This window comes from Manis javanica, chromosome 1 (genome assembly GCF_040802235.1).
Source record: "Manis javanica isolate MJ-LG chromosome 1, MJ_LKY, whole genome shotgun sequence".
Classification (NCBI taxonomy): Eukaryota; Metazoa; Chordata; class Mammalia; order Pholidota; family Manidae; genus Manis; species Manis javanica.
Window position 1 is genome coordinate 161,628,096 of NC_133156.1, and position 19,238 is coordinate 161,647,333.

A 19,238-nucleotide genomic window follows, 5' to 3' on the forward strand; every position below is an offset into this window, starting at 1 on the left:
GCGCGGGCTGGCAGCGCCGGGGCCCCGCAGGCCAACCGCAGAGCCTCCGTGCCGTCCAGCAAGGCCAGCAGCAGCGGGAGCGGAAGCAGCGGGAGCAGCTCCTCCAGCGACTCGGAGAGCAGCTCCGGATCCGACTCGGAGACGGAGAGCAGCTCGAGCGAGAGTGACGGCGGCAGGCCTGCCCGCTACTCCAGCCCCGAGGTAAGAGCCGCTTGACGGCGCGCCCGCCCCGCCGCCGGCGGGCGCAGTGCGCGCGGCGAATCCGGGCGTCCTGGGGCTCACACGTCCCCGCCTCCCGCCCTCCGTGCCAGCGCAGGATCCGCCTGCCTGGGGCCGCGACCTCGGTGTGGCACTCTGTCCTCTCCTCGCGGTTCCCTTAATTACAGAGCTTCCTTTGAAGGACAGAGATTGCATCTTTCATTGTCCAAAAATTTATCTTGACTTAAACGTCACTGGCTGGAAATAACCCATAGATCCGGTCCCTAAGAGTCAGCGGAGGCCACACCAGACAGGGCAGTTCACCAGCCCAGGACATGTGGCCGCCCATAAATCAGGGGCGAAGGAGTTTTATGGATTAGACACGGTTAAAATCTTCCCGTTTTGCAGTTTGTCACGGATTAGAAGAACAAGGGCTATCAATATTAATAAAACCTTTTAAACTGTGTTTTCTTTGTGAAAATATAAAAAGAAAAATTAGCATCAACCTACAAATAATAATGAAACCTTTTATAGCCATGATGAGTATCTATGTGGAAGATTTAGGTGCCTCATATAAGAACATTATAAGGTACCAAGAAAAACCATTGCTATGTTTTTCGTTAAAGGGGGAAGAAGAAAATTAATAGTAATTCAAAGTACTGAGATTCCTGGGAAAGTTGAGAGCCAACTTTTCAAGTCCATGGATCTGTAAAGACAGACTTTGGTTTCTAAAGAAGAAAAAAACACAGTTTCTTCTTGAGTGTATAAACATTTGACATTACCATGGATCATAGGATTTAATTTTGTCCTATAATCTGTACCACTTTGGGACCAAAATTTCTAAAGAGGCTCTGAAATAAACCCAAAGCAACTCATGCAAACCATGACAATGAGAGGGGACCCCAGCACAATTCATGTTTCCACCTTTTGTACCTCTGCCTTAGGACATCATCACACCTGAAGCCTCGTGTTTTTATCTGAAGTTCATAGAGCGGTTCTGAAATTCCCACGGGCTTTTCCCCTTTTGTCTCTTCACCAATAAACCAGGGTTCCTTGCCCTCTTCATGTTCTCTTTGGCATCTTTCTACTCTGCACCAGGAGCTCCCCACTGATCCTAAAATGAGCCATCTCCCATCTCTCTCTCTATTTCTATCTCTACCTATGTAAGGGCAACACCCTTAGCAACATTCACCTATAAAAGCCATAGGTTGCTGTTACCCTGACTTTTTCCCAGAAACAAAATTATTATTCCTTTCTCATCATTTTATTCATTCACTCAGTCAGTGTTCATTCAACAGATATTTATTGAGCATCTACTGCAGACTTGGTGCTTGCCTCTGGGATATAGCAATTATCTGACAGAAAAGGTCCCTGTCTTCTCATAGAACTGACATTCTAATGGGAAGAATTTGAAACCAAAAAATACAGGAGTTAAATAAAATAGAGGAGTTAAACAGGCTTCTTCAAAGCTATATGCTGTAATATGTTAAAACTCCAGAATATTTAGTTATAAGACATACCTGGGTTCCAAGGACATCACAAGAGCTGAGGGGGGTAGTGAAGATGGGTAGAAATTGTGAATGTCTGTGAACAGGCCCTTCTTTGTAACTTTGAAGGTTACATTCGTGAATGTTCAGTCTCTTTTCATGCTGAAATGTGAATCCTAGAGCTCCTGAATGAGTCTGAACCCTAGACTAAGAGAAGTACAGTTACAAAGTGCTAGAAGCCAGTTCTTTCTTAATGTTACTGAGATCATTACAAAGACTTGAATTCCTCTGTGATTAAAGGAATCTCTTGTCATTTCTTCCAATGTCTCTCAGAGGTCTCTAGCTAAGGAGAGGGAGGCAGGTCTATAAAACAGGCCTGAAAGTTCAAGCTGCCTAGGGACCACACAGTTTTCAATTCCTTGCTTCTCTGTGCAGAGGGACACAGAAGTGGTAGGTGATGTGTTAGCCACACTGTGAGTTACTTCTTTCTGCTGGAAAGGAATGTATTTGTTGAAATAAAAGCGAAGTTTCTCTTAACGTTTTTCCTAAGATGAATACAGACACATGCCCTTTAGAAATAAAATGGGTTTGGAGAGTGAAATCACAAACACAGAAATCAGCCATATCTGGCTGAGCCTTCCCAGTGTCACAATTTCACTTTGACTGAGCAGGCCCAGGCCACCTTACAGAGAACAGTGAGACAAGACAGTGGGGCTCTGTATTAGACTCACACCTCACATTCCACCATGCAGACCAGTTTATGCTACTTTGAAGCAAAATGTTCCTGGCTCTTACTCTGCGCCCCGCCCCCTCCATTCCTGGTAACATCCTGATGTGGAAGTAGAGGGAAGCACTCGTGATGTTTCAAGGCACCTGCATTCTCCCCACCATTGTGCCAGTGCTGTAAACCCACTGGGCTCAGCTGAGTTCCATCTCAATTGTTCTTTATGGCTGTGGTTGTCAAAAGCCACTGCATTTTACATGAATCACCACAGTATAATGCTATATCTGCTAACAGGCGTGAAAGAGCCACTGCAAACCATAGTTCCTTTGCTGCAGATCCCCTCCCCATGGCCTGATGTTGGCTGAGTTGTTCTCAGCCTAATGTTTTTCCCTTGAGTTTTATCTTCTTTCTTGGCGTGGCGCATCCTCTTGTGTCAGAGCTTTGCAGGGGGAAAGCACCTTCCCCTCAGCTAGCACCTTTACACCAGCACATAGAACTTCCTAGCCCAGTGTTCCCCAAGTAATTGATACTACCTGGGGAAAAAGAGCTGGTCACATGCTTGGAGGAGTGCCAAGATAAAGTAAGTTTAACCCATCTCTTTAGGTCATCACCACCAGCCCTTAGTATGTCTCATGTAAACTGTGTTTTCCATTGTGGCATCTCCCAAATTCATCTGACCATGGAAATCTTTCTTGATAGAATTTGTGAACTACAAGCACATTTGGGAAAATGCTGCCCTAGATCATTCTCAAAAAATCAGCAGAAATGTGATACAAGTTAGACTCAGTGGTTCATTGGGCTTCCTCATAATAAGGCATCTATGGGGTATATGGCAGTGGGTGCTATGAAGAACACAGATGAAGCAGGGACTAAAGTACATGGCGAAGAGCTTGTGCATAAATCAGGAAGATTAATCAGAGAGGAGAGCTCTGGCTGAAAATATAAAGCAGCAAATAAGCAAACTGGCAGAATCCCAGATGGATGGCTCAGGACGTCAGCCATAGCCAGCAGCCTGTCAGTAGGTGAGAGTCCCATACCTTGAGTTTTCCCTCCCCCACTGCCACTTAGCTCTTCACCATTAAGCTTCCTGGGCCACAACAGCCTCATCCCCCCAATGATGGGCATTCCTGTCTTGCCTTATCTGTGAGGTTATTCTCAGGAATAAGTGATTCAATTTGAGTGACAGCTCACTGTGAGCTGTTCTTCTAAGGAGCAAAGTCATAGTCACCTGCCTCCCTAACCTCCTGCAGACACTACAAGGGATACAAAGAAACAGAGACCTGCCTTACCCACTCCACTCCCCCAAAGAAGTATTTGGCTTTGTTGAAGACACATGAAATGTGCACACTTTTTCGTAAACACATATTCATACTTTGTTCATATACACTATGAATATCAAAAGACGGTGCCCTTAAAAATAGAGGGCAGCAGGTATTGTTTGGAGAGGAAGGGATGGTCTCCAAAAATCAGATGTAATTCTGTCATTTGAGGTTGAAGACTGACATTCTCAACCTCTTGTGAGACCATGCCAGAGAGGAAGGGGGGTTTAGCAGAGCAGCAAGGGAGGGAATCTGGTCTTCAAACCCAGACAGGTACAGGTCCAGTCTCGGTGGTGCCTAGTAGCTTTGCCACTTTGGACACATCACTTAACCTCTCTGAGCCTCATCTACAAATTAGGAGGGATAATGTTGCTTCTCTGTATGAATTAAATTTAATGTTATATGTAAAGTGAGAAACCGGCATATCATAGGTGTCCTGGCAATGAAACATGACCGTAAGACAGATGGTGGGTGACCTTGAACACCAACCAGCCTAGGAAATTTGGATTTCATTTGAGAGGCAATAGGAGGTCATTGTGGATCCTTGAGAAAGGGAGTGTGATTTGGTGACATGTTGAAAATGGTATTTCAGCCTGGTTCCTGCAGCCATGAAGTGCAGAAAAGCATGGCGCTAAGGCCCATCAGGCAGTATGTGCCCCCAGGACATTTTCCGATGACTCCCCACTGGGCCAGCTGTGCTTTGGCTATACAGGCAGTCATGTTCTCTCACTCAGGAGATGTGAGCTGGAAGGCTTGGAACATGAGGGCAATGGAGGGCTGGTGTTAACCATGGTGGCAGGGTAATAATACATGCACCCTCTCTCACTGGGTGTCCCCTTTCCTGCAAGAGGCCCCTCAGCATCCAGTTGTATTTATAATGCCCTGTGCATCTAGAGAAGCCGAGGCATGCATGTCACTGTCCGTGGCCGCACAGTAAGTGATTTGGAGCAGGGTGGAGATGATACCAGAAGCCATAAATTGTTTGCCACCAAGTTAGCTTTCAGCCATACTCAGCTAATCTCAGGAAGTGCTAACAAAGCAGCTGTATGTATTGTGGTCCCGTTTTCTCCATCGAGAGCATCTGCTAGTGTAGTAGGGACCAGCTGTGCTCTGGGGTTGTATGCTCCCATGCTCTGGAAAAGCCAAAGTAAAGAGAGGTCAGAATTTCATATAACACCTAGGAAGCACAATAAAGATCTATCTTTTCTTCTTTCATATCTTTCTTGGAGCCTCGTCCTTTTGGTGCATGAAAAGAAGGCAGAAAGCCAAGTCAGAGACCAGACTCCCCACCCGGGAGCTGTGGCAGTTTCCGTCCCACACCCATTTCCCCAAGGAAGCCTCTTCATCCTCATGGCCCCAGGGAAAGGGCCCCAGAGCTTCAGGCTGGTCGCAGGACACCCTCTGCTGGTCTCCCCTGAGGAACAGCTGGTCTCATGCCGTTTGGGGGGGACAAGCAGGATGTACATGGTCCCTGCCGCAGCTCCAGCCACCTGGCCCCCACACTCACGTCCTCCTTACCTGGGTTCCAGGCCCCCTGGTCTATCAGAGGCTTCCCATCTACCTGAGCCCTGCCGCCCTTCCCCATGCACCCAGGATGGTCATTCCCCTCCGAGACTTACTGCAGGTGGCTGTGCCCTGAGACTGCTCTTCATGTGGGCCTTCCTGTTGAAAAACACACTGAACAGCAAGCTTTAGGAAATAATTATGTTTAAAAAAATTTTTCTCCTGCAAGGGAGCCTGACCTTCTGGACTTGAACCAATCAAATTTGAAATGCAAAGCGAAGCATTGTCATCATTCTTCTAGGCTGGTATCTAGTCTCCCCATGAAACAGTGGATGCCACAAATTCAGAGGGTGGGAGGCCAGTGGGAAGGAAAAACACATCATGTCGATCACTCAAAACATTTTCCCCATTTCATATATAGTCTCAAGTTGAAAACACTCTGGCTAAAGATCTACACTTACCAAAACAGCTCTTTTCTATTAGTAATCGTAGATGCTGGGTAAATTGACTTTTATTAGAAACAACAGCATTTACTCCCTGTGAAATCATTGATTCTTAGCCTTTATCTGAGACATAGATCCCTAGAGACCCCACTGAAACCTATGAACTTCTAGAAAAATGCCTCTGTATCACATTTCATGTTCTGTGTCAGGACATTCACTGACCCCCCTGGAACCAAGCTATGGGGCAGAGTTTAAAATCTGTCCATGATTTGCTCTCAATGAGCAAAACTGCTTGCAGGAAAGGTTTCCATCATCACCTCCATGTCTGAAATACTCCTGACAAAGTCGGACAGAAGCAGGTTGAGGATGGACTAACGGAGCGCAGCAGCTAAAGCACGTGGGGCACACACAGTCCCTTGGAAAAGGAGTTCTAGTTCCCTAAACAGGCCGTCTTCCCCAAGCTATTGCTTCTACTGTAACTACTTGCCCTCCCCCCATAAATCATATGTTGATTCTTTGGGATTATAGCTCCCACTTAACCCCCTCTTCTGACTTCCCCCCAAATTTTACAAAATTACAAATTTACAAAAACTGACAATCAGGACCTCCAAACTATTCCCCAGTTAACTTCCATGGAAGCTCAAGTTTGTGTATATGTAATCATAAAAAATAATTTCCAAAGTATAGCACTCAAGGGTGTAGCACTCTAAAGTGCTGAAAATGGGTTCTAATAAAGCACCAAGCTGTCCCTTCATGTTTCTAAATAGGCTTCAAACTGCTGCATTGACAGGTAAGTGCCCTGGCACAGGGAGGGGACGCCATCCCTGCATCCTTGGGGGCCAGCAAGAGCTGCTGCACACACCTGCTGGGTCCCTTTTCCCTTACTTTACAGCCCGTTCCTGTTCTACTCATACACCCCGGGGAGCAAGTGAAGATGAAAACGGCCAGGCCCCTTTTAAGTGAGTCTGTGATAAAGGATGTTTTGTTGCTGTTCTCTGCTTTTAGGCTGAACCAGCGTCCTCCAACAAGTGGCAGCTGGATAAATGGCTAAACAAAGTGAATCCCCACAAGCCTCCCATTCTGGTCCAAAATGAAAGCCACGGGCCGGAGAGCAATCCTTACTACACCCCCGGGAAAGAAGAAGCACAGGACTGTGGGAAGCTTCCCGACGTTTGCCAAAGCAGCCTGAGAGACAAGGACATCCAGGGCACCTGCAAAGAGGAGCAGAGGCCAAGGACCGCCAGCAAGGCCCCGGGGAGCAAAGCCGCGAAGCAGAAGTCCCCGCCTGCGGCCGTGGCCGTGGCCGTGGCCACGGCTGCCCCGCCGCCTGCGGTGCCCGTTGCGCCCGCCGAGAGCGCACCCGCGCGGAGGCCTGCGGGCAAGAAGACCACCCGGCGCACCGAGAGGACCTCCGCCGGCGACGGCGCCAACTGCCCCCGGCCTGAGGAGCCGGCGGCCGCGGACGTGCCTGGGGCGGGCATGGTGGCCCCTACCGAGCCCCCAAAACCCAGGCCGTGCGGCAACGGCAGAACAAGCCACCGCAAGGAGCTGCGCTCCTCGGTGACCTGCGAGAAGCGCCGCACGCGGGGGCTCAGCAGGACCGTGCCCAAATCCAGGGAGTTCATTGAGACCGAGTCGTCCTCGTCCCCGTCCTCGGACTCGGACCTGGAGTCGGAGCGGGAGGAGGACCCCCTGTCCAAGGCGCAGGCCGCGGCCGCCGCCACCTCCGGCAGCGACCAGAGGCTGAAGGAGGCCGCCAACAGCCTCGGCGGTGCCGGACCCCGCGCGCCCGTGGGCTCCATCAGCGCCAGGACCACCAGCGACATCGCCAAGGAGCTGGAGGAGCAGTTCTACACGCTGGTGCCCTTCGGCCGCAACGAACTTCTCTCCCCTCTGAAGGACAGCGACGAGGTCAGGTCCCTCTGGGTCAAAATTGACCTGACCCTTCTGTCCAGGATCCCAGAGCACATGCCGCAGGAGCCGGGGGTCCTGAGCGCACCTGCAGCCAAGGACGCTGAGAGCGCGCCCCCCAGCCAGCCAGCCGACACACCCACCGAAAAGGCGCTGCCAAAATCCAAGCGGAAACGCAAGGTAGGCCAGGGCTGAGGGCCTGGGGCGGAGTGGGAGGGCTCTCCTTTACCTGTGGAGGAGGTGACGGAGCCCAAGGAGCCTGCTGCTCTGGAATGTCGGCTGTTTTATGTGTCCTTCCTCAACCAATACTCGCCCCTACTTTATATAAGCCTGGTGCTTTTCCAGGTACTTGCGGTGTGTTGCCTCAGTTACATCCCTAGAACCACCCAATGAGTGAAGTGCCATTGATTCCCATTTTACCTACAGGTAATTAAGCCCTGCTCCACTGCATGTTGAAGTGGACATACAGGAAATCTTCATCAAGTGAGCACAGAGGCAAGCTGCATGCTGGGCCTGCAGAAAAGCTATATACATGGTGAACCCCATTCTTTGCTGGAAGGATGAGGTGATGTTAATGGTGGCACCCTTCATTGACCTATGCAGTCCCACCGCCTGCCTGCTTGCCTGGGGCAGGTCCCCTGCTCTTTGGCCCCTTGGTACTCGTGGCCCTGTGCAGCCTCCCCTTCGCTGCCTCCTTCCAGGGACCAGAGCTGCTTCCCTCCACCCAGGGGCCGTGGCACAAGGCACAGTGAGGGTCAGGGTCAGGAGGAGCATCTTGCCTAACCCCAGTCCAGGTATGAGGAGTGGCGGAAGGCAGTTTGCAATCCCCCAGGGGTTGCTGGTTTGCCTTGGGTTGGGAAGTGGGCCCTTCAAAGGGGAAATGGCTGACTGGACTTCCTCACCCCTCCTCACCCTTTCCTCACACATGGGTCCCACAGCTGGCCAGCGTGGAAACCCTCCACTGCTGGGCCATGCGCATGCACCCAGTCACAGGCCAGGGCCCCAAGACCTTAAGTCTGTACACACCCCACAGATATCTCCATGCCTCAGGGAACGTGCTGTGAAATAGCAAATAAACACCACCATGACAGGTTAAGAGAGGGACTTCAACAGACAAGAAAATGTTTCTATTTTAGTTCTTTATCATGTCACTATTTTCCTGCTTTTTTAAAAAAGTTTTTGAGGTGTAATTAACATACTATTATGTTAGGGTCAGATGTACAATGTAATAATTTGATATTTGTGTATAGTGTAAAATGATCACCATAGTAAGTCCAGGTAACATCATCACTGTACATAGTTAGAATTTTTTTTCTCCTGATAAGAACTTCCAAAATCCAGTTATCTAGCTACTTTCAAATATGCAATACTTTATTATTAATTATAGCCACCATGCTGTCCATTACATCCCCATGGCTTGCTCATTTCATACCTGGGTAGTGTACTTTTTGACTCCTTTTGCCTATTCCCCCCACTGCCACCCCCCATCACATTAAGCAACCACCAATCCATTCTCAAAATACATAAGCTGAAAGATCTTTTTGGCTTCTGTTTTGTGGTTTTAGATTCCACATATAAGTCAGATTGTACACTATCTTTCTCTGACTTGTTTCATTTGGCATAATGCTCACAAGGTCCATCTATACTGTTGTAAATGGCAAGGTTTCATTCCTTTGTGGCTGAATAGTATTCCATTGTGTTTAAGAACCACGTCTTCTTTACCCATTCATTCATCAGTGGACATTTAAGTTGTTTTCACACCTTGGCTATTGTATATAATGCTTCAATGAAGGTAAGGTGCATGTATGTTTTTGTATCATTCACAGTGTTCTCTCCTAAATGCTGGTCATGGTGTCATGTTGCTTCTTCACTCAGCCAACTGTCCGTAGCACAAAGGACAGATTTCATCCTGTGGTTGAAACCTCCACACTGTTTTCCATAGTATCTGTACCCCAATTTACATTCCTACGAACAGTGTACACAAGGGTTCCCTTTCCTTCACATCCTTGCCAGCACTTGGTTTTGTTTGTTTGTTTGTTTTCGATACAGCCATTCCAACCAGCAGGTGTGAGGTGATAGCTCATGGTGGTTTTGACTTGCATTTCCCTGATGATTAGTGATGTTGAGCGTCTTTTCATGTGCCTATTGGCCATCTGTATGTCTTCTTTGCAAAAATGCCTATTCAGATCCTCTGTCCATTTCATAATTGGATTGTTGGGTTGTTTTCGTTATTGAGTTGTACGAGTTCTAATTTAGATATTTTGGACATTAACCCCTTATCAGATACATGATTTACAAATAGTTTCTCCCATTCAGTAGGTTGCCTTTTCATTTTGTTGCTGGTGTCCTTTGCTGTGCAGAGGCGTTATAGTTTGATGTCATACTGCTTGTTTATTTTTTCTTTTGTTGCCTTTACTTTTGGTGTCAAATCCAAAAAATCATCAGCCTGACTGATGTCAAGGAGCTTTTCCTGCTCTTTGAATTAGGGGCCCAGCATTTCGTTTTGCACCAAACCCCACGGACTACCTCATCAACCCTGACCTCCTGGGTAACCTTAACCAGGTGACCGTATCCTTTCTGTCATTCAGTTTCTTCCTTTGTGAATGGTGACATCTTTGCATTTTCAGGTTTAGACAATACAATTCAATAATACAGGTTGGCCCACTACTTCTCTACCCTTCTTTCCTCCCATCTTCCTCTAGATACTTTCCCTCCTCACTACTCGGATTTATTCATCACTCCCCAGGTAATTAATTGATTGACAGATGAATCAATCGGTCATCTGAGAATTGATGGATATATGGATAGATAGGCTGATGGGAAGAGATGCATAGATATATAAGAAATACGTAGAGAAGAAATTGATAAACATGTAAATTGGAAATACATATTGCTATATAAGCATACATACATACAGACATGTTCAGAAAGACACATATAAATTCCATAATATTCCACAAATAATTATGTTTATTATTTCATGACCTTTTTAATTTTAACTTCAGAAGCTGCACTTAACAGTAAGCCTGACACCCAGCTCTCCTCAGAACATCCAATGAATCATCATTAAACACAGATGCAGAGAAGTGAAAGAACATTTTTGTTGCAGTCTGTCCTCAGCATCTGGGGTGTAAAGACCCCAGGAGCAGGTGCTGGAGGTGGGACACACGTGCCTGGCTGTCTGAGACGAGGAGCCTAGCCCTGCGACAGCCCTGGAGCCCAGGACTGGGAATTTAGAGCTTTGGTTTGGGCCCTCCCCAGGGGTGCTATTTCAGTGTGAGCATCTCGGATCCTTGTGACAAAGGCTGTGTGACAATCCCAGCCAGAGAGAGAAGGTCAAAGTCTTTCTATCTTTAGTGCAGCTGTTTGTCTCCAGGGGAAAGATTTGCTAAGAGCCCTGAATTTACCATTATAGTGTCCCTGCCATCTCAACAGAAATGGAACCTTGTTGAATGCATTTGCATTGAATGCTAATGTGTGTCTAAAGCTAAACACAATCACGCAAACAAGAATCCAAAGGACTATTTTATAAAAAGGTGCTTTAAGGATTCTAAGATACTATGGGATAGTCACTGTTAACTAGAATTAAGGCACCAAGAGGTAAGAACCTTTCTTATAATTCATAAAAGCCATGAATTCCAAAAGAAATGTCCAGGCTTGTCACTGCCTTACAGCATTAAGCCCAGAATACGGTTGTTTTACCTTATTCAGATGCCAAGAGATGCCAGAATGAGAGACACTGAAACGCCAGTGTGAATTCAGAACAGGCCTCCTTTGGAAGGCTAAACCAGGTCTGTTGATGGCAGAGCTGTTTTCATCATTCACAGTGTTCTCTCCTAAATGCTGGTTATGGTGTCAAGTCGCTCCTCCACTCAGCCAGCTGTCAGATTTCATCCTGTGTTTAAGAAGCTGACTGGGATCCCAGACTGGGGCAGGAAGGCCACGGCCACATTCCTGCCCAGAACGCCCATGTCCCGAGAGATCTGCTCAGTGGACGTTGGTGCTGGGCGCTCCTTAGGATCCCTTGAAACCCCCAGCTGAGTGGTTCTGTGTATTTCCAAGCAGTGTGACAACGAAGACGACTACAGAGAGATCAAGAAGGCCCAGGGAGAGAGAGAGAGCTCTTCACGACTGACCGCCCCAGCCAGTAACACTTTGTCTGCAAACCACTGCAACATGAACATCAGCAGGTATGCGTGACCCTCAAAGGCAGAGGGGAGCTGGAGGGATCTCTGGGCCTAAAAACCATGTGCTGTGTCCAGGGAAAATCATATTTCTTTAATGACTGCTCTGGTCTGTGTCGGCAGACTCGCTCCCCTCCGTTGAACCCAAGGCTAGTAATGACGCCTGGATGTGCGCCTCATGTCACAGGTGCCTGTAAGTACTTCTTTGTAACAAAAGACTGGCTACAAGTTACACATAGTTCTGTACTCCAAAGATGCACCCTGCCCTCTGAAAACGTCACAACTAAATTTTCCAACCATTATTTTAATAGCCACTACATCCATAAAAATACTAAGCTTCTGACACAAATGAAAAAATATAAACTTTGAGCAGAATCTCCATCTGAAATCTCACACTGAAAGCTATTGCATATTGTGCCAAATGTGCTATTAGACAGGATCTGTGTCTCCAAGATTGAAAGGCCACCCAGTCTCTCCTCTAAAGGGGTTCCAGGTGACCCACATTGCACTGAGTCCCTTCTGTGACAAATGGCTTTCTAGCAAGGCAAGGTCCCAGATATTTATTATAAGCAAGTAGCTTATCATCAGTCATAGAAGCTCTTTCCCTTTAGAAATACCACAGCTCAGAAACCACTTTTCCTCTGCTAAGACACTCCTCACTCTCCTGACTGAGTACATGGAATTTTTAAAGGGAGATTAATGTTTCAGCACCACACATAAAAATGTAAACTGAAAGGTTAGGAAAGATGTAGAGCAGTACTAAAACTCAGAGAGGAAATTGGAGGCGAGGACACACGAGCTCAGAATCACCTTGGGCAGGGAGGTAGTGCCCCTCCTGAAAGTCTGAGCAAATTGGGAAGCTGTATGTGCAGCTGGCCTGGTCCACAATCCTCTGTGCTGAGCGGAGGGCATCTCGAGATACTGGGAAAATGGTGCTCCAAAATGTCTTTGAAATGTGTGATGTAGTTATGTATGTGCTTCTTTGTTAATCCATTAAATAACCTTTCTAGCAGATCTAGTAACTGCCATAATTTCTACGTAATTATAAACAGTATTTCAAGATGTCTGCCACAACTGTCGTCTGACAGGAAAATATCTGTGGTTTCTACTGGTGACACAATCACCGTATTGCCACAACATGACTCTGCTTTCTTGGCTTCATTCGTAGCTGAAGGAAATGTTTGATTTCAGTGAGGTTAGTGAAAATGAGGATGTAATTTTTTCCAAGTTCATGGACCCAGGATAAAAGCTCTTATTCTAGAGCCTTTGCCTAGCAGAGCCTGCCCAGCTCTGATAGTTTTATTAATGTTAAGTAATGACACAATGCATATGTGTCTGCCTGAGGGTTTCAGCCCCAGGCAAGTTCACTATGGGTTCAGTGAGATGGAGAAATGACAGTGGAAGTTCTTGGAGTAAAAGGGTTTATACCTGGTTTTATTCTCACAGCAGTAAGTAGAGCTCTAGAATCACCTGTGCACCCAGCAGCCTGCAGGTCCGTAATCCCCCTCCATCTCTGCCTCCACCCAGAGCACTGGGCAGAGCTCTTTATATAGTGACTCAGTCAATAATAGCTCATTGCCTACAGGTGTGGAAGCAGTAGCCTAGCAGTAGGCCAATTACATCATCAAGTAGTTTAGGGTCAGGTGAGTATCCTGGCCGCAGGAACTTCCATTTTCCCCACAATATGAAAGTGCTTTCAGTTCTTCCTAGGAAAGGTGGGCCATGTATCCGTGGAAGTGTGATTACTGCTGTCAAGGTTTACCACCATGATCAATCCCAGAAGATGATTGCCCAGTCCAAAGATGAGATCCAAAAAAAGTTTCTTTGGTTAACTTGAATATATAAGCTTTTAATGATGAAGAAATATCATATGTGCATTATAATATTTAACATAATTTAGTTTTCCATGAATGCTTGAAATCATGTAGTGTGTAAAGTAATAGAGACTTAGAAATATGACTTTTTTCACTCACATGTCAAGAAACAATTATATTCAGACTGTTCACATATTTCAGCATCAGCATCTTCATCATCACTAGCTGAGCCACTTTTGATTTGCCCAAGGCAGTTTTCCAAGAACATATCTTTTCGTTTCTAAGTTGTTAGACATACAGTGCTTTTTGAACCAGAAATCTATCAGCAGAAATTCTACCCCTACATGTATCCATTTGCGTAACATTAAGAACCTAGGCTTGTTGTTTGTTCTAGAAGCCTGTTTTTGTAATTTCTACACTGTGACCACCAACTAAGGACATTGCTTTTTGAAGTGAATTCAGTGGCTTGTTGGCAGTGGTAGCCAACACCTGCAATTAAGACCTAACAACTGTGGCAGTAATGACTAAATCTTGGTTAAATGGCATTGGGTGACTTATGTAAGCATCCCAAATTAGCAGTGACTGAGTTTATTTCAAGCTAATGTATCTTCTCTAAATTTTTTTTCAAAATAATGACTCTAAACTACTTGATGATATAATTGGCCTACTGCTAATCTACTGCTTCCACACCTGTAGACAATGGTTGTGAAAGTAAAATAAGAAGATAGGAATCAGAAAATGTAACTTCTAATAATAGTTATGTAGTCTATTTTTATCCTGATCAATGCCTGGTTAGCCCAGAAACCTAACAAGTCAAAGTTGGCTCCATGCTTTGCAGGTTATTCTGTGATTCTGTTATTCTCCATATAGTAATCAATGCAAGCTCAGGTGTTAGCAAAAGTCCTTGTAGAAGTAGAGAACTTATAGCATTTTATTGACTTTCCATTACTTGCTGCTTACACTTGTTAGGAAAACAGTAAGTTGCTTGTTGTGTATTTTGAAATCTTTGGATAAAAACTTGGAAATTGAAAGCTGTTATTCTTAGTCACTCAACTTCAGAATAACTATTCCTCCTGATAGGATAAGTGTCTTGCCTGAGGGTTTCAGTCCTGGGCAAGTTCACTATGGATTCAGTGAGACTGAGAAATGACAATGGAATGTTTTGGGGGTAAAAGGGTTTATACCCAGCGTTATTCTCACAGCAGTAGGTCAAGCACTAGAGTCACATCTGCATCCAGTAGTCTTCAGATCTGTAATCCACCTATGTCTCTGCCTCCGCGCACAAAGCAGTGGGCAGAGCTCTTTATATAGTGACTCAGTCAATAATACCTTATTGCCTTAGCAGTAGGCCAATTAGATCATCAAGTAATTTAGGGTCAGGTGAGGCTCCTGGCCACAGGAACTTCCATTTGCCCACAGTGAGCAAAGAAACAATGAGTAAAATTTGCTTATTGTACATTATGGTCTGAATGCCATAATATTGTTTCCTGGTATAATAATTCCCAGTAAACACCTTCCTACCAGTAAGTCTTAAATGGGAGGTTTGGGTCATATATAAATCTGTGCCAACTCTGTGACATTCTATTACTGTGATTTCCTTTTCCAGCTTGGCAATACCAATAAATAAAAATGAAAAAATACTCCGGTCACCCATCTCACCCCTCTCTGATGCATCTAAACACAAATACTCCAGCGAGGACTTAAATTCTTCCAGCAGACCCAACAGCAATGGTTTGTTCACTTCCACCTCCTCCAACAAAAAGCATAAGGCCGAGAACCAGCTGCAGTCTCATGCTGGCGACCTCACGGTGCGTTGATGCTCTGCCTTTCCCAGTTACAATAAAAATGAAATTGCGCTCACCCCTATGCTTTGTCGCTAGCCCAGCACAGTCTAAACACATGCTTGAGGTCCAGCAAAGAATTCCCACATGCTGCTCTGGGAAGACCTGGCAACACAGTGTATATGTATTGCTGCAAAAGAAGGAACCAGGGGGGAGGTGTTTTAAGCCTCTTCTGCTAAGGACGTCTTCTGGTGGGATTTCATTTCCCATTCTGAGAAGAAATGGCCCCAGGACAAAGTAAATTGGGAGTTTGGGACCAACCAACCAATTCATTAGAAAAGATTCCTTACCCCAGGGCAGAGATGAATCTGATACTGAGACCCCAGGCCAAAATTGTGGCCCCTTGGCCCTTGGTGACCAATATAGTGGCCACAGTATGGGGCCCCCGCCACCATCCCTCTTCCAGCAACCTTCTCAGTGGTGATTCCAGTGCCCTTCAGTCCCTTGGGGAAGGGTAGGGGGCTGGAGTCCACATTCCTCTAGCCTCATATCTTAGTTACCATGTGACTTTGGGCCAGTAGCTTAATCTCTCTGAACCTGTTTCATTTGCAAAAAATGGTGGTGATAAGATTTAAAGGAAGACCGTATTATCTAAAGAACCAAGCACCTACGCACACCTCTACAAGCAGATCCATATGTTAGTTCCTCTTTACTGCCACCTCATCTAGCAGCTGGTGGCCCTAGGCCTTGCATCCTCGAGGCACATTACTTAATCCAAACTCTCCCCACTGAGTTCTCTCAGGTCACCGTACCTATCAAAACAAGGGAGGCTTTGTGAAGTGGGCAGAGAGATGAGACATGGGAGCAGGACTCTGTGAAGAAAGATGGGAGGCTGTATTTAATGCAGTAGCCCATGAAGTAGAACAGTTAGTTGGTAGATGCTCCTTTAAGAGCCCAAATCTTATTATATCATGAGGAAATTAACCCACTCATGCACCCTTATTTGGGAGCAATTATCTTTAATTCTAGGCTGAAAGAAACTGAGAAGACCATATTAGAAAAACATGGAAAAAAAGCTACCAATTCAAGTAAAAAAACAAAACTTTTCTTTGCATCTAGATCCTTATGTCACAAGCAAGTATGAAGTGCAGAGAATTGCAAACCAATTATGGATTTTGTTTAGTCATTTTGACTGAAAAGATGCTTATTGAGCAAACAGCAGGTACTGTGTGTCAGTATGAGATACAGGCTATGAGATACAGGGATGATCTGACAGATTCAGTCTCTGCTTGCATGATGCTTGCCTTCTGGCCATGGGGATACCACACATCCATAATTAACTACCATAAGTGCCCAAAATGAAGCTTACAGAGTCCTGGGGATCTTAAGAAGGAGGCTTGATCTACACAGAAAATTGGTCCATATTTAAGGAAGCACTTGTGCACACTCAATTTTAACTACTTCAGAGGAATCTATTTGAATGTCGTAATTGAAGAGTTTTTTATGATTCATGTGTTAACACACAATAGGCACTCTGTAAATATTTGTGCCCTCAGGGAATTGGATTTTGTAATTTTCCCACAGATCAGCTGTGTTGCTTTTGAAAATGCATTTTAAACAATCTCTAGTAATTCCCCTCAGCTTTTCCCATTCTTCACAGACAGCTAATGAGAGCCCATCGGTGTGTGACCTGAATTGCTTCTCTTTTGCCAGGGATGGTTATAGCTCAGCGGTTCTGAAAGGGTGGCTCCTGGATCCACATCACCAGAACATGTTGGAAATACAGTGTTTTCAGGCCCTGCCCCAGTCCTACTGAGTCAAAGACTCTGGAGGTGGGACCAGCTGGCTGTGTGTTAACAAGCCTCCCAGAGGATTCTGATGCAGTCAACCTGAAGAAGCCCTAGTCTAGCCAACTGTGCAAGTAGGGGCCTGAGTCCTAGGCCTTGGGTCTCCATCAGCAATAGCTATTTGAGCTTGGACAGGTTGCCTCACCTCTCCAAGCCTCAGTTTCTGGCCCTGTGAGAGTGGGCACATGCAGACTTCCCTTTGGATATTGTTTTTGCAAATGACATTTGACAATGTGTAAAAGCCCTCCGCTCCAAATGACATTTGACTACCATGTAAAAGCCCTCAGCTTGAGAGTGGGAGTGAGTGTGTGTTTTTCTTTCTTTAAACACAAAGTACCATCGATTCTAACAGAACACAGAACACCAAATGCTCGGTTTAATGGGTTGCTCTTTCAGCCAGGTGATTTCTCAAAGACTGATGTGTTATTTGTTATTTAGAAAGCAGCTCACAACTCTGAAAATGTTCTCCACAAGTCTCGGCCACAAACAGAGCCCTGGTCTCCAGGCTCCAACAGCCACAAGGACTGCAAGAGGCAGAAATTGGTCTTCGATGACATGTGAGTAGACGCTGTTTGTCATGTGATGAGGGGCAAAATGGATGAGGATAAAATGGTTAAAGGGTCACATGCATCTCATGGCATTTCTGACACATGCCTTGGTCAGTTAACTGTTGCCCTCTCAAAGGGAATTGGAGTTTAGTTTTAAACGCACCCAAGTCCTGGTGGGATTTTTTTTTCTTTTCTTTTCTTTTTTATTAAGGTATTATTGATATACACTGTTATAAAGGTTTCACATGACAAATAATGTGGTCACTACATTCACCCATATTATTGAGTCCCCCCCCATACCCCAGGCTTATTTCACTGAGCATAATATCCTCCAGCTCCATCCATGTTGTTGCAAATGGTAGGATTTGTTTCTTTCTTGTGGCTGAATAGTATTCCATTGTGTGTATGTACCACATCTTCTTTATCCATTCATCTACTGATGGACACTTAGGTTGCTTCCATATCTTGGCTTTTGTAAATAGAGCTGCAATAAACATAGGGTTGCATATGTCTTTTTAAATCTGAGAACTCCTGGTGGGATTTTTGAATACCTTGAACAACCCATGCTAACGGTTGCATCCCAGGATACCAGAAAGCCAAGGCAAATGGCATTAATGAATCTCACATCTCTAAGCACCTGTCCCTGGAGTTGGTGGCAGTTGTATGCCACCAGAAAAAAGAAGTATTTTTGGTTTTGTACATTAGAAAACAGCCAAAGAATAATAGTGATTCACTCCCAAAAGCATTTTTCCTCTAAAATGCTATATTCTTTATAATAGTATAAATAATTCTCATACAAGAAAAAAAAAATCCTGTCATCCTTCACCCCTTCCTAGCACTGAGACCCAAGTATTACTTCCATTCCTGGCCTTAATTTAAAAGAGGACAAACAAGAGAAGAAAATGAATAGAAATAGCACCACGTAATGCTTTTGAATTTTGGGAATTCAATATAGTGGCCACAAAAATTATTTAGGCTTTTAGGGAAAAGGCTTGTTAGGGATCTTTGCCTTAGGGAAAGGCAAAAGATAAGGTTTCAAGAGTTTGGCTTCAATTCTGTTTCCCACTTTAACTGTTCACTGAGCACCCAGTACATGTCTGTGTGAGGCACAGCATTCAGCCCTGGGGTGGAACAGCATGCAGTGAGCAAGCCTGCCCTCTGTCTGCAGTCCACTGAGAGCACAGACTGCCAACACCACCTCCACCCAGGGTCGGAAAGCTGCAGGGTGCCAACTCTCTCCTGGCCCCAGCTGCCGTATGTCCAGGGGCTCTCCTGAGAGCCAGTCGGCTGATGACTCCTAAGGGTGACCACCTGGAGAACTGGACTCCCTGTGCTGAAGTGATGCCTATTCCTCTCATCCTTTTCACCGGCCCTAACTGTACCCCAAGTATAGACAAGGTCTCAGTGTTCCCCTTGTGAACACCCCTGAGAAGTGAGAATGCTAAGTTTTAAGTCTTCAAGTTTTACTTGCCCTCCGAC

General features: G+C 45.7%; 1 protein-coding gene across 4 annotated transcripts in view; it reads left to right on the forward strand.

Annotated features, from left to right (window-relative positions):
* AFF3 (ALF transcription elongation factor 3) overlaps positions 1-19,238 on the forward strand; it is a 519,828-nt gene that overhangs the window by 462,489 nt on the left and 38,101 nt on the right. For 3 of the 4 annotated variants that reach the window (XM_037020011.2, XM_073239775.1, XM_037020015.2), the window contains 5 exons: positions 15-201; positions 6,680-7,765; positions 11,648-11,775; positions 15,190-15,391; positions 17,650-17,768. In XM_037020011.2, coding sequence (XP_036875906.1) covers positions 15-201; positions 6,680-7,765; positions 11,648-11,775; positions 15,190-15,391; positions 17,650-17,768 — 1,722 coding nt within the window. The remainder of the gene's footprint in view (positions 1-14; positions 202-6,679; positions 7,766-11,647; positions 11,776-15,189; positions 15,392-17,649; positions 17,769-19,238) is intronic. The other variant, XM_037020012.2, reaches the window with a different exon arrangement.